At 38.7% G+C, this 15,916-nt stretch overlaps 1 protein-coding gene across 3 annotated transcripts; it reads right to left on the bottom strand.

Annotated features, from left to right (window-relative positions):
- Window positions 5,996–9,837, bottom strand: LOC109850034 (equilibrative nucleotide transporter 3-like). 3 transcript variants are annotated; one of them, XM_020419927.1, is made up of 10 exons: window positions 9,603–9,837; window positions 8,277–8,359; window positions 8,056–8,160; window positions 7,763–7,918; window positions 7,532–7,675; window positions 7,259–7,364; window positions 6,999–7,171; window positions 6,745–6,905; window positions 6,412–6,670; window positions 5,996–6,317 (listed from the first exon to the last, which is right to left on the bottom strand). In XM_020419927.1, exons 2-10 carry the CDS (start codon window positions 8,319–8,321, stop codon window positions 6,210–6,212), a joined length of 1,257 nt encoding a protein of 418 aa, XP_020275516.1. In that variant the 5' UTR covers window positions 8,322–8,359; window positions 9,603–9,837; the 3' UTR covers window positions 5,996–6,209. The 3 variants fall into 3 exon arrangements, with proteins under 3 accessions (XP_020275516.1, XP_020275517.1, XP_020275518.1); XM_020419928.1 differs by having other exon boundaries at window positions 8,277–8,346; XM_020419929.1 differs by having other exon boundaries at window positions 8,277–8,343.

Below are 15,916 nucleotides of genomic sequence, written 5' to 3'. Positions count from 1 at the left end.
TACACTTGTTTTTTTTTTTTTTGTGTTCATACTTTGAGATATCATGTATGGTATAGATATATAAATTATAAATAAGCATGCCCTTTTCTTCTGCGGCCTTCCTGTTCATATATATTGCTCATTTGCTATAGGTGAAGGGGAGTGTTTTTACCTTTTAATTAATTTCCGCGTCTTGTTGTAAGAAAGCATAGTATTTCTCAGGTGCATATATAAATAGAAAGTTTAGTTTGTAATAATTTTTGTTTACTTTGTTCATGTTGATAATAGTGTATTGTAGTGGGTTTTAGTCCCACATTGCTTGGGAGAACAAACCTCACACTCCTCTACTTGTATAAATATATGTGCACACTCAATATTCAATTCAAGGGAAATTTACCCAAGATTCTCTCTCTCTCTTACTTTAACATGGTATCAGAGCTAGGGCTATTTCCCTTTCAATAAAATTTTTAACGCTTTTGCGTTCTTTTGCCAAATCTTGGCCTTATTGCTTTGCAGCCGTTTAATGTTTTATTTTTTTTATTTTTATTTTTAATTATTTGGCGTTCATCTGCCAGATATTTTGGCCTTGTCGTTTTGCGGCCTCTTAACGCGTTTCGCGTTCTCGTTTAACCTTCGGGTTCTATTTTAAACCTTCGGGTTTCATTCTAACCTTCGGGTTCTATTTTAAACCTTCGGGTTTCATTCTAACCTTCGGGTTCTATTTTAAACCTTCGGGTTTCATTCTAACCTTCGGGTTCTATTTTAAACCTTCGGGTTTCATTCTAACCTTCGGGTTCTATTTTAACGGCATTGTCGTTTCAAGACCGTCTCTCGGTCTCAAATTAACGGCATCGTCGTTTCAAGCCGTCTCTCGGCCTCAAACGAACGACATTAGTAACAGCATCTCGACATCTTAACGTCTCAAGATTGCTGTTATGGCTCCTTCAGAGAAGATTCCCAAACCACCTTTGCCCCTCAATGATCAAAGTGACTGGGCAGGGTGGTCCACCTGTCAGTCAATTTGTTAGTGCCCCACGTTCTGTACACTATGCTGTCTTATTACGGATTCTTCGGTACCTCCGGGGTACTAGCACTCGCTCACTTTTGTTTCCTGCTACATCTAAGTTAGAGCTTTGTGCATATTCTGATGCTGATTGGGCTGGTGATCCAACTACCAGAAAGTCTACCACAGGTTATTGTATATTTCTTGGTGATTCCCTTATTTCCTGGCGAAGTAAGAAACAAGATGTTATTGCTCTTTCCAGTACTGAGGCAGAGTATCGTGCAATGTCCACAACAGCTAAAGAGATTATTCATCTTCGTCGCCTTCTCAGTGATTTCGGTATTTCTGTTACGACTCCTACTCCTCTCTACTGTGATAATAAGAGTGCCATCCAGATTGCTAATAATCCAGTATTTCATGAAAGGACCAAACATATTGAGATCGACGCTCATTTTGTCCGTCACCAAGTTATCAAGGACAAGACAATTCTACTTCCTCATGTTTCATCCGCTGACGAGCTTGCAGATTTCTTCACAAAGGCCTTACCTGTTCATCGGTTCCAGTTTCTTGTACGCAAACTCACTTTGTTTGATCCAACATGAGTTTGAAGGGGGCTGTTGATAATAGTGTATTGTAGTGGGTTTTAGTCCCACATTGCTTGGGAGAACAAACCTCACACTCCTCTACTTGTATAAATATATGTGCACACTCAATATTCAATTCAAGGGAAATTTACCCAAGATTCTCTCTCTCTCTCTCTTACTTTAACAGTTCAGAAGAGGAAAATCGAGGAAATTAAAGGATGGGTGTTTTCAGGGCGCATACCCTTAAGAAAGTAGGTGTTTTTAATTCGGTCGCTTTCACGTCGATGTTGTACCTATTTTCCTCTCATTAGCAAGGAATAACCCGAATTCAAACTTAAAAACAATTTTTTTTTTCTAATTTAGATTGGACTTTTGCAATATAATTCCCATCAACTGCAGAAGTTTTGCACGCAAGAACAAAAGCATGCACGCACAAACAAAGCGCGAGTGATCGTGGACGCACAGGTCCTCTTGTTTTTGGATATCTGTACATAGAAGAGTAGAACTAGAGCTTTTGCAATTATTAAGGGTACCATCATAGGTGCTGCTAGTCAAGATGAAAAATTATTGGTTAGAAATTGTCACGAGAAAATAGCTTTTTTTTTTCCCTTCTTTTGTTATAGCCTGTTTGGATGTAGGGTACAAAAGGGAAGGGGAAGACAAATTTTGGTTTACCTTTGTTAAAAGAGTAGAGGAGGAACTAAAATGTTACCCCCCAAATTGTGGGGTAAAGAAGGAGAAGTGAAGGAAGGGGAAATTTTTCCTTTTCTTTTCTTCCCTTAGTCATCTCTCAAACACACCATTAGTTTTCTGCCTTCAAATGTAATAATGTTTGTGGCGTGAAGTCGGTCTTAATATAAATTATTTTCTTTCACAGTACAACATAAGTTACTGTGAACATTGTCCTCATGCATGATGTCAAGATGCTCCTTTGTTGTGCAATAGCATAAGAGAGCTAAAACGTATAAATCTACTTAAAAGCCTGTTTGGCAATCACTCAAAATTACCAGTTCCAAACCTAGTTTAATTTTTTTTTAAAAAAAATTGATTGGAAAAAATTGTGCTATTTTTAACCCAGTTTTTCTTGCACCCAAAAAAAACTATTAAACCGGTCCTATTTTGAGGCACCGCCCCCGGATTTAAAGTAGAACCAGTTAAGAGCGTCCCGATCAATAATTGTACAACTTGACAAACAAAGCCTTTAACTTGATTCACCAGAAAGCGGGTCTTTTTTTTCTCAAAAAAAAAAAAAAAGTGTCAAATTTCAAAGAGACTCTTTCTTAATAAGGGCAGGCCAACGGCTGCTCGTCACGTTTCACGCCCCCAGTCTTCATCGCATCATCTCCTTGTGGATTATAATGGATTAATGGGCTTTTGTGTCAAAACGCCCGGTCATTAGGGCCACTCTCTACGTGACACGTGGACCCAACAATGTTTGGCAGCTCATCAGGTACTCCGAGGGCTCGCAGGCCTGCCGCTTCGAAGATCATACTCGAATTTTTTGCTAGACATATATATTATAGTATATATATTATATATATATATATATATATATATATATATATATATATATATATATATATATATATATATATATTCATTCTGAGCCGTTAAATTTTTGTATCATTACTAATTAAATATCATTTAGGCTTGATTCAGTAGAAGCGGAAAGGGATAAAATTTATGGTCCTCTTTAGTAAAGGAGTTTTTAGAGGGTAAAGCGGAGTAAAGTAAATAAGGAGAGGAGAGAGAAAATATAAAATAAACTAGAACGGCGAGGTGAGATAAAATCCCTTCGATTTGGAGGGACGTAAGAGTGAGCAGAGAGAATATGCAAAATGAACTAAAAACTCATGTACCTCCTCTTACTCTCGTCCCATCTAAATAAGAACCACAAAATTAAGGTGCATCTCTCGTCGCGCACGTCATTGAAATTTACATTACCTTACCTTCCCTCGTTGTACCTCCTACGTACCGAACTAAGATTTACTTTGGTATTCAACTATATTCATTATATGTCCGCTAGGTTAGGATGGCGTGTATAGTCTATAGACAACATTCTTTGGAAGTCGCATAATGATTAATTAAAATTTTAATAATTGCAAATAAACTCTCAGAAAAACTTAAAATTTTAGAAATTGCAAATGACACCCTAATAAATTGTAAAAAACCCTAGAATTTTTCTAAATGCAAATGCACCCCTAACATTTTTCATAAATCCCCCTAGGGGAAAAGAAAGAAGGAATTAAAGCATGGTTTTTTTAGTTGGAGGTGAATGTTAACACAAATGAGTGAGAAACTAAGGGAAGTATCATGCCATTAAATGAGAGCAGAATTTTGGGAATAAATAAGGCGGTTTTGTAGTGAATAGTTTTGTATTTCAGCCCTAGGAACAATAAAAGAAGATAGAAGAAAGGAGTTAGGTCCAAACAAATGATAGAAAATAGTGAAATGGCAGTGGATGAATTAATAAAACAGATCAGAGGTCTCCACCCTTAATGCGTTTCAAATTCAGCACGTGGACGAATTAATAAATAAAACAAGCCAAAAGAGTTTACGAGTCAAAAGACCAGAGGGAATCCAATTCTATATATCCAAAGCAGTACACGGGACAGGTGCCGTACTAATGATGCGTTTTAAGTGCGGGTTTAGACAAATTATACGTTATTATTGTCCCTATGTTTCTTTTATTTAGTATAGATATAGATCGTTTCTTTCCATGTGAGATTCTGATAAGAGTCTTTGCTCCTTTTGGTTAAACAAAAAAAACCAACTTTCGTTGCCCTTAATTACCACATCCATCATCAGTTGTGAACCCTACAAATGTTTTGACAAAAGCCCAACATTTATCTGGGCCGGCCGACCAACATTTTGTGGACGGACCCAAAACCAGCTGCCGCCGCTGCAGATGGGGCCCCAAAAATCCTTCCCTCGTTGAATGTGATAATAAAGGTTGCATTTGTCTCTTGTTTGCAAGTGCAACAGCCGGATGACGGAGATTTAACTTTACGTGGGAGCTTGAATTAATGTTGGGGCCGAGGCATGACACGATCTTATGATTGAACGGTTTTTCTATAGAGTGCTCATGGGCACTCTATAAGAGAGGAGAAAGATAGAGAGAAATGAATAGCCCATGGCCTCCACTGATTTGCATTAATTTCTGTGCATAATTCATTTCTCTCTATCTCTCTCCTCTCTTATAGACTGCTCATGTGCACTCTATAGAAAAACCGTTCCATATATACTCATGTTTGAAGTGCATACGTACGCGATGGAAAGCCATGGCGACGCCCGGCTCATCAATTAATTTGTTTAGTCTTAACACGGGAAATTAGTTAATGAAGGCGCGCGCGGGGTTTTCACAAGCGAATCAAGTGGTTCAATATTATTGGTTCAGATTAAGCACCCAGCAAGCCGGAGGCACTGGCATGTAAAAAGACAAGGCACGTACGTTGGTTCAACGAAATCTTGGCCACACATATATACATATCTAACCTAATTAAAATACAAATTACCTACCGCTGAAATCTCATCACATCACGGCCAAACTTTTTAATTAACAAGGCACGTTGGTTCAACGAAACAAGCCTAGCTACAAGTTGGAAGTCCATCTTCATGACCGCATCGTTTACTTTTTAACCCCATAAAAAGGAATAACATCAAATCTACGAACCTTTCCTGATCCGAAGAAAGAAAATTAGAGCGCCAAACTCTATCGCCAGAATATTAATAACGAAGTTCCACCAAATCAAAAAGGGAGAGAAATCGAACAAATCTTGGCCATACATACCCTCAATTGTTTTTTTGACCGCATTCACATACCTACATGTTTTGATTTTTTGCAATTTGGTATCATCAATTATGGGAACGTGAGAACCTCTCCCAGAAAGTTCGGGACGCTTACATACTAATTTTAGAACGCTTTAACTCTAATAATGTGTGTTAAATATTAACGTTTAACCTATGAAAATCTTATTTTGAAATAGTACTTAGTGTAGGCTTAAAATGGAATTACAGTAGTTGTAACTATAAATAAATCTAATAAAAATAAAGGGTTAAAGTTTTCTTACATTGGCATGTACGCGTCATATGAGAGTTTTTTTTTCTTCTTCTTTTTTTGGTTGGGTGGGTGGGTGGTGGTCTCTCACATTTGCATAAACGAGGGGTGTTAAAAGTACAAATCTAAAAAAATTTAGGGTATATAAATGCTGCCGGAAACAATTGAGGTTGCTATATGAGTGCAGAGTGGGGGAAACTTTGAAGCGTAGCTAAGCCTTAATATTATTATTATTTAATTTGTCATTAGGAGGGAGTATATATAGGCATTGGCGATATCTGACCGATGAGGTACCACGTGAAGATCAACCAACCGTGTTAATTAATTGTACAGTGAAATATCTAAGCACCACTTGAATGATAACCAGCGTCATAAAAGAAGGAAAATGAACTTTTATTATCAATAGCAAATTCTGTCCATCTCTAGAGGCTTTCGGCCGCATGAATCCTGTAATCGTCTTCAACCCCTACCGATCGAAGAGGTATTTTCTAAATTCAAACAATCACTATACACTTTCAGAAACACAGGAAGTGCTTAATTATTTATGCGCCGCTAATTCATGAGACGCATACGAATCACCGAGGCATCACCAGCCTTTCCCTATGAGCCACAGCCAATCGAGCGTCACTCCTGATAACAAGCCCCCAATAAGAAACAACACGAGCAAATTCCCCAACGCGTTCTGCTCAGGCCCCTGCGGAAAAAAAAAAAAAAAAACCCAGAGAAACCCAAGTCATTTTGACAGAACCTTCAATAATCAACGGGTATCTGACGAAGTTTCCGCTAACCTTGTAGCCTTTGGGCGCTGCGGTCATAACGCACACTGTAAGATGACCGTTGGTTAACCCCAACAGCGACGTCAACATAATCATCCAACCTTGGCCAGCATACTTTGCGGTGAAGTAGAACGCCGGCACGAATAAGAAACGAGAAAGTATTGCAACCATGAGTCCTTTGCGCGATGTTATGTTTATGCATTTTATTAACGGTGTGTACCTCCCGATGAGGTCCAATATATTATACATAGCAATCAACACAAGGGCGTACCTGACGTTCACACAAAACTCAGCTAGCGCTCGGGATATTTGCAGTTCAGAAATTGAAGGAACAAGAAAATTTACCAGGAGCCTAAGCTATGCGATCCGGTGTCTTCTGACAGAAATCCGGGAAATATTGACAGTGTAAGGGCATATATCAGATACAAATCAAGTGCGTAGTCTATGTTCTGTAATATCAGTTGGGAGTTGCTTAAACGCCCTAGATTTTTTGGATCTTCTTCGGCCTGCAACATTTTAAACACAGTTATAGCACCACTTTCATTTTCCAAAGGCAACTAATTAATGTAACAAACAAAAGGAATTAGGGAGATGTAAACTTCTGGCTTTGGCCGTTCTACTCCTCCAGCAATGAGATCGGCGACAACGGTCTGTGATCCTTCTGAAGCTGCCTTGGATCGATAGTATCTCACAATTGGAAGCTTCGGAAAGACAACTGCATACAGAACAACACAAAGCAGCTCCCAAAACGCAGAGAGTCCAAAGAACAACACTGCAAGAATACAATAGTAGGATCCGTTAATGTTAAAAACGATTCAAAAGTATAATTTCACTTTTGAATGTTGCGCTTTTCACATACTAGCTCCCTTGCGAAGACCATTGTGAGAATCCTCAAAAGCTGCCTTTGTAATGAACCTTAATGCAGAGGTCATTGCGCCTGATGCAGCTAAACCAGCGAAAAAACACTGCACGTTCACAAGAAAAACATGTTATGTCTTATAAAAGATAACAACATTACAAATTAAAGGTAATCAGGAATCCATAAGATTAACAGGGTTTATTGTGGCGCATAGATGCCTGAGTGACTTTTTTTTTCATAATTGACCAAAATTAATGTAATGTAGTAACTGACCTGCATAAATTCTGGGCACATGAAAGAGAGATCACCAACCATTCCACCTTGAGCAAAAGCGTCTGCGACTCCGAATGCTGCGCTGATAGCACAAACTCCAATAAAAGGTCCAATTCCTCCTTTACCGGATGTTGCCGCATCCAACTATGAAATCAATTAATTCATACGGTCACTACTCGAGGTGTCTCGCCATCAGAAAAGACAAAGGAATGAGGTCGAAAGGTGACTTACAACGATGATCATAGATGAAGCTAGAAAGAAGAGAGAAAACCCTACTAGGTTCCGGATTCTTGTATTGATCCTCGCTTCGTGATATGTTAGTATAGCAAGGGTTACAAAGGCAAATGGTTGATAGCTAAGAGTGAGGATTCTAGTAGGGTGGTAATCCTGCCACAGAAAAGCAAAAACAGGAACAGTTCACAACTGGATCACAAAACATTAGAAGCTAGAAGATAACGCGTGTGCGGACATAGATTTCCAGAAACATAGGATGACCATAAAACGGACGAAGAGAAATTGCGTACTGGAAAGATTCTTGAGTAGTAATCCTCGATGGTCAGCATGCTGTTCCACGCGAAAAGGGATCCGTTTCCGAGAAGCCAGCAAACAGCCATTGCAGTGAGCTTTCCCTGTTAATTGATCGAGCAAGAACGATTATTCGTTGGTCAGCTCAGGCATTATTACTTAGTTTTATCAGCAGAATTGAAGCATCTATACATCTGTAAACAAGTCTCGAGAAGACAACCTCATGCCTGGCCACGGGCTCGTTCCCCGCCGTCTCGTTACCCATGATCACTTCCCTTCAGCTGCTCCTACTAACACAATCCGCTATTTTAAAAAAAAAAGGTAAAATATTACAGGACGAATTAAGCATGATGTTCCAAATTAATATAAGGATGAATTCACAGGGAAATTAAGCCCAACACCAAAAATATATATTTCCAGACAGAGATAAATAAATGCCTTTACAGAAGGGAGATGCTTAAAGAACGGACCAAGACAAAAGGTACTAATTTAGACCGCACAGATCCAATGAAACAGAAAGGAAAGAAAAATACAAAAGGGTGAGAAGGGAAGAACGTATATTTTCAATCATGCATTATTAATACAAGAAAATATTATTTTCAAACAACTGGTCGATCATTTTCCAGAGCAGAGGGGGTTCCCACAGGAGGAGATAACCCCAAAAAAAAAAAAAATCAATTGGACTGACAGGGACTAAAATCGAATAATTAGGGAACGTGTTTGCGGTGGTTGTTAAATTTATTAGGGTGGGAAAGAGAATTTTTTTTTAATTGACTCAAAAGTCATGCCAGCAAAAGTTGACCCTCTTGTATAGGAGTTGCCCCCGCATGAGGCCATCAATGCTTTAGTCACTTGGTTCAATAATAATAATAATAATAATAATATATACAAAATTCTCTCTCTCGTTCAAAAGATCACAAGCATTCATGCTTCACGAGTTAACCTACTTCTTCCTCCTCATGTATAGATAGAAAAAAATTATGGAAAATTGGTGCGCTTTCACAGGTAATATATTTCACTTGTAAAAACATGGGATAGTTGCGAAGGGGACTCAAAAGAACAATTTTTTTTTTCACAAAGGCAAAGCCCTCCAGAGCCGAATTAAACAGTGAGAAAGAACTCAAGCCACAATCACAGTTAATTCAAAAACAATAACAAAAACAAAAATAATAAAACAAAGGGAGGGAGGACAAACACGCACGAGGTACGCAATAGAAAAGGCGAAAAAGAGCACATTTTTCGAAGAGCCGGCACCAATCCAATTACAAGCCCAAGTCGATATTTAGTCCTTTCACCACAAAATTAAATGAAAACCAACAAACAAGGTGAAATTAAACCCAAAATCTGTTTTTGTGAGGGAAAACGGAGGGCCGGAAACAATTAAGGAGAACAGCATCACCAAAAACTGCTTGTGGAAACTAATTAAAGAAAACCAGCTAGCAGACGAATAAAATACACACACCCACCAAGATCTCTTCTTTTTGTGCAAAAGATGTAAAAAAAATAAAAAAAAATTCTCTGGTAGGTGAAATAAAATTACACACACCTTTTGAGATCTGGGGTCACGGAGACGGAGGAGAAGGGAGAGACTACTGCTCACAGAAGGACTCCTGAAGATCGAAACTCCAGAAATTTTCAAGCCTGCCTCTCGCAAGATTATAATTAACTTCTTCCCTCAAAACAGATTTCAACCACAGACCGGTAAGAGAAACGAGAGGAGCTCGGCGCCGATGGAAAAGGATTGGAAAACGAGTAGGGATCAGCTTTTTGAAAGTGGGTCCCGCAAAGATCAGCTACTATTCAAAGATTCTATCCAAAGACTCGTCGCGAAAGACGCAGCCCAACCCTTCACGAACCGTTTATGTGCATAAAATCCCTAAATAATTATCTATCTCCACTAGTTATTATCATTTTATGCTTAAAAGTTAAAACGCCTCTTTTCTAAACAAACAAAAAATGTTTAATTAGAATTCTTACTTGCAGTTGCAAATCCCTCTTATTTGAAACTTTCAACTTAGCACTCTTTTTTGGCTGCAAGTTGAGTCGCAACGAAAATAAACCACAAATCCATTTAAGTTGCAAGTATATGTTATCCTCTCCTAAACTACTATTTATTCATTAAAAAAATTAACTACTTTTTCTAAAAGATAATTTTTTTTCTTTCAAAATATAGAAAAATTCTCACATTTTAAGAAAAGGTTAATTATTATTTTATTAAAAATATCACTTTACTACAAAAATTATCTTTGGATAAAAAAAAATTTTCGATACAGTATTGTCACATTTGTCAAAATATAATTTTTAGAAAAAATATCTCAGTAATTGATTTCAAAAAATTAACCTTGAGGAAATATAATTGATCACTGCTGCAACATGCTGGAAATTAATAAATGCAAAAGGTCAGAGCAACGTTGAAATGCGAGCGAGAAGACATCATGATGCCAAAACAGCATAAAACTTGGAGCCGGGAAAATTAAAGAGGGAGCAAGCGGCTTTTTGCGGAGAATAACAGCAGGGCGATTTTAAGTTGAAGGGGACAGACATCCACCCGGGGGGAGCGGAGTACGGAGGTAAAATTGGAAGGAAAGTTGTCAGCTTTTTTACAGCTTTACTTCCAAAATTACCTCATCGGGGTTGGGTAACGCGCAGGGCTAGCAATCTTTCAACACGTACGTACGTTCGGCGGCTGCATCGACNAACCCTCCTTAATTTACATCGAGCCCAAGATATTAAATGGGCCAGCCCGGTTGCCGTCGCGTTCCACGAGGCAAGGGTCTCTCATCGCAGGCATTTCATGGAAACTCTTGACGGACGGGACATGACCTTCTTAATTATTAATTTCTGGAGAGGAAAACAGCTGACTGTTTAAGGCGGTACGCAACTGCCCAAGCTCGGAAGAGACACCGGCTTCGATGATGAAGGCGGGCGGCAGCAGGGCTTGAGGAAGGAAGGGGCTTGTGTCAGAGCGTAGGTTCGGTATGAAGCCAGCCCGGAAATACAACTGTTTGAGATGTCCTCCTCACGACCGATCCCAATTGCCAAATCAACTACTTTCTTAGAACAGTGCATCAGATGGAAGGAACATGACTCAGGTGCCAATTTAGACAGAGAAAAAGTTCAAAAAAAAAAAATGATTTACGTTGAAGGGTGCTCTTCTTCGAATCCACGAAGACCGGTTTTTAAATCCACCAAGGAAATAATAGAATATGAATTTTATTATTAAGAAGTATTAAAATCTACCTTAAAAGAATACTCCTATAATTGAGGAAGGAAATCACTCGATTAATTTTAAGATCAGGCTGTCAGCAGCAATTGTTGAAGAGAAAAAAAAAATTATTAAAAATTTCCGAATAGTATTGTTTTAGCTGTTTTTAACAAGCCCAAAATTCTTGAGGAAAAATCCATCCCAGAAATAACAACAGCTCCACATATAGAAGAGTGAGAGAAAAATAGAGAGGGTTTCTCCTTGTAAATAGATATTGTAACTCCCGATTTTTTTTTTCTCCTGGTGTATTCTTCAATCATCGCTCGTGGGTTTACTCTAAATTCATTTAGAGGGTTTTTCACGTAAATATGTATGTTCATTTTATTACTTTCGCTTTACTATTCGTTGGGACCCCGTTCTATTGGGCCCCGGGTTTGTCCCAACACAAACTAGGTTTGTTTCCTAATAAAAACAGACTCTAACATATTTCTAGAAAATAACATAAAACCTTATTATTTACGAAATTCTGCCAAAAATGAGAATTTTGGATGGCTCCGTCTCATGGAGATTGTTATGGTGATTTACCATCTAGAGATAAGAACGTCAAAAGATTGACTATAAAGACCCAAAAAGCCATGGTCCTGACCGGCTCAAGAAACTCAGAAGCCCGACCGAGATCAACTCTATTGACCAGTCAAGCAAGCGAGCCCTCTCTCGGCAAGAATCGTCATAACCGACTCGAAGCGCGGGACCAGTCGGTCCCCTGCAATTAAGACGATTTCCTGAGCAGACGTCTCGATGACGCTCTCGTCCCAAAACTCACTCGGTTGTCGGTCAACAAATTATAGTAATGACTCACGGATCAACGCCGCCTCGACTAAAGGGATAAGATCCGACCAAGATCATTTCAAATGTCACTCGACGCTACAGCATTGACCAGTCCCATCAAGATATACGCTCTGACAATGATCACCTGGAGGAAGAAAGATGACTCAGCAGCCTGCCTGTTCACCTTTCAAACCGTCTCTTGTGCATAGTCAACCAAAAACGAGGGTCAAACTCCCAGAGGCAAGAGGCTATAAAAGGAGGTAAGGAAGATAAGAGCAAAGGAGGCTTTGGCTACTTCTTCTTGCACCTTAGCTTTACTCTATTTTTTTGTATTTTAATAATTTCAAGAGGAAAAACTGTCAGGAATCTTGACCCCAAGATTAGTTTATTTTGATGATAACAAATATTATATGTTGTGTGTATTATGTGCTAGCATTTGTTTTACAGTATCAGAGCTATATCAACAATTATATTCAAAGAGATACTCAAGACATAGATGAGTTCAAGGCAAAATGAAGCAAAGAAGAAGATATACTTTATTATCAAAATGTAGTTTTATATTTTCTTTGCTTAGAAATTTGTATTAAGCCTTGATCACTTACACACATGCACACACATAGTGTTAGAACACACTAACACATGCTTAGTATGTTGGTTAACAATAGAAATCCTCTATACTAGCCATTAGAGTTTATAGATATTGGGTGAGTCTTAAAACATTTTATTTATACCCCTTAGTAATTAGAATCTGGAAAAACTCAAAAGATCAAAGTTGTAGGTCTCTTCAAGAGCTTTCCAACAAATCTTAAATCACCTCATTCCGATAGCGGATGAGAAAGTTACAGTCAAAATACTGAAAAAAAAAATTCCAGAATCTGAGTTTACAGTGTAGTCGACTACTATGCCTTATAATCGACTACTAAGCAATTTTCTGACTTCACAGAGTCTGTTTAGATTCAGTGTAGTCGACTACTATGACTTGTAGTCGACTACAGATGCAGTTTTTTCAGATTTTAGGTTTTGAATAAGTGATTGTTTATAGCCGTTTTGTGTACGTTTTTAGGAGTTGAAAACTTGTCTTTTCAAGGGCTATAAATAGGTTATAAGTTCAGAAATTTACACAACTAATTCATACACAAAAGATCAAATATTTGTGCATATTCACTCTCTAGTTTTCCTGGTTTTTATGCTAAGTGTTTAGAAAAAGAGAGTTTCTGATATTGCCTTGGTTTCAATCATTCTTAGAGATTGAAGAGAGTTTCTGATATTGCCTTGGTTTCAATCATTCTTAGAGATTGTATAGGCAATATTCAGAGAGTTAAAAGAATCCTAAGCCACTGCTGCACTTCACTACACATTCAAGGCTTATAGGATCAATTGTGTTCTTGCTTCAAAAAGGATTTCTCACGGGTTTGAGAGGGTTGATCTCTTGGTTTAGAGATTGGGTGGCAATTGACATGATCTTGTCAATTTGGTTTGCAATTTGTATGGTCTTGCAAATTGGTCAGGTTTGCTTATGATTTTATAAGGTTTCAAAATCATAGTGAAAACTCTCAAGCAGAATTTGCTTGGGGACTGGATGTACACCAGGGAGGTGGAACCAGTATACATGCTTGTGTTTGTGATGTTCATTTTCTGAGATTGTCATTCTTTCTTTATAATTTATAATCAACTTTACAAACTCACCCTCTAATGTTTAAGTGTAAAGCTTCCGTAGATTTTTATAAGAGCGCACTCTATTCTTAAGGGTCACGATCCTACACTTGGTATACATAAGCAAAATCAGACCCTACAAAAACCCCCTGCAAGGACCTCAATGGCCCAGGGGCCTCTCAACAAATCCTCCCCAAGTTCATCAACTGACTTGATCGTCGGAGGTACCACGCGGGAAACTAGCCCCGTATTCCTGCGATTCTTGTATGTGCAGATTATCAGTCCATCTCGCGCGCTCAGGATCAGGCATAAAGTCGGAGGAAGAGTCGGCCCCAACATTCATCCTCTCCTTCTTCCCCACCGTCATCAGGATCGAAACTGTATCCGACTACGGAAACCCCCATCGACTGTTTGTTTACGAGCATAAATAGAGAAACAATTTTTATACACCATATGTTAGATTTCTTCACTGGACCCGGAGATATTATCAATTTCTTCGCTGGCTGTTAAGTCAACAATGCAACCGTATCCACGTTCGCTTGTTGCTCCATGAGTTTGATCGTTGTGCGTCTCCTTTCACATGGAAGCCAAAGTCAATTTGTGGAACCCAAAGTACCCCAACCGTCCCAAATTCAGATTTTTCACAAACAGGACGCTCAATCCTAAACAGTCCTTCGTCTCCGTGCGTACAAGAATCGGGCAAACTTCTCAAATCATGTGCATTATTCTTGCACGTGCGTGACCAATGATTTTTTTTTTTTTCCCATTGTCCATCTGAGCAATTAATCTTGCCAAGATATCCGTAAAGAAACAAACGCACCCCGAACTGCAGAAGGTGCGATGCGGAAAGATCAACAAGTATCCGAAACTTTAGAACTAATCTTCAATTAATCGAATGATGAAACTACATACGATTTATTTATTAATCAATATAGCCCTGCTCATTTACGGCCGGATTATTGACTCTTGACTCTTGAGTATCATTGTTTCAATCGTGCTCACTCGGACGCAAACGAAAACATTGTTATAATAGTATCAGGCCTAACTGTTCGTTAATCTTATTTTGTACCAATGAAATTGCTCGGCAATAAATTTGAGCTGTTATCAAGACAGGCGTCATTAATATAACTTTTCCAAACAAACCTTCTTTCCCCCTCAAATGTGGCTTCGTAACATCAAAAATGTTTTACTAATGAAAAATTCTTTAACGACCCAAAACATGGGACCAATAGGGAGGACAAGTGAGGTATCCCCCTCTTATTGGATAATGAATTGGTCATCATTAATGATGACCAACTCATATTCCAATAGAAAGAGGATACTTTACTTGCCCCGCTATTGGTCCCATATTTTGGGTCACTATAGCAAAGCTCTTTATTAATTTTCATCCCAAGGACATACGCAAATAGAAGATTTGCAAAGACAAACACGCAAAATAATGCGGGTGAAAATAGTAATTCCGAGACAACCCATTAATAACCGCTACCCGTACTTCCCTTCCCTGTTTACGGTCAGCACGGGCGAAACACGGGCAGCGCCTCCTCCTATATAACAAAACCCGCGCCCCAGTTCTCCAAGCGACGTCAAACAAAACGCTGGCACGCCGTCTCCGTCAACCCGAAACGCTACCGATCAGGGAACGGAGCGGAGCATGAAGACGAAAACGAAACGGGTCGGATCCTTCCTCTGTTTCTCTTCACCCGATACGGACGATAACGAGAAGAAGCATGAGAAGAAACAGAGACGGGCAAAAGACTCATCGGAGGTTGACCGGAGCGATAAGAAGAATCGCCGGCGATTGATGTCCAAGATCGTCAAATCTATCTCCTTCAAATCAAATTCTTCGGTTAGTCTCCCCAAAATTGCTTCTTCTTCTTTTTTATTTGGAATTCCGACCGAATTTGCATTCGAAACCCCTGTTCCTTGATTCAAAAGCTTAGATTTTTATTTTTATTTTTGGATTTTCATAAATATCATCCTTTTCTTAGTTTGACACTGGTTTTAGGGTCCCCCAAAGGTTCGAATTTGATTATCTTGTGTTATTGATCGATAAATTAGACTCTTGTTTTTATTTTGAAATGTAGACATATTTTGTTGATTTAATGATTCGTTCGTTTTCTTCATCGTCGAGTTTGCTATTATTTTTTATGATGATTTCTTTTTATTTAATATCT

The sequence above is a fragment of the Asparagus officinalis genome, chromosome 7, assembly GCF_001876935.1.
Source record: "Asparagus officinalis chromosome 7, Aspof.V1, whole genome shotgun sequence".
Lineage (NCBI taxonomy): Eukaryota > Viridiplantae > Streptophyta > Magnoliopsida > Asparagales > Asparagaceae > Asparagus > Asparagus officinalis.
The sequence above is the reverse complement of the archived record's forward strand: the minus strand, read 5'-3'. Positions and strand labels throughout refer to the sequence as shown.

Coding starts and splice junctions, on each gene's coding strand:
- LOC109850034 (XM_020419927.1), bottom strand. CDS start 8,321: ATGGGTAACGAGACGGCGGGGAACGAGCCCGTGGCCAGGCATGAG. Junction 7,172..7,258: donor TGGTCTTCGCAAGGGAGCTA/GTATGTGAAAAG, acceptor GTATTCTTGCAG/TGTTGTTCTTTGGACTCTCT. Junction 6,318..6,411: donor CAGCGCCCAAAGGCTACAAG/GTTAGCGGAAAC, acceptor TTTTTTCCGCAG/GGGCCTGAGCAGAACGCGTT.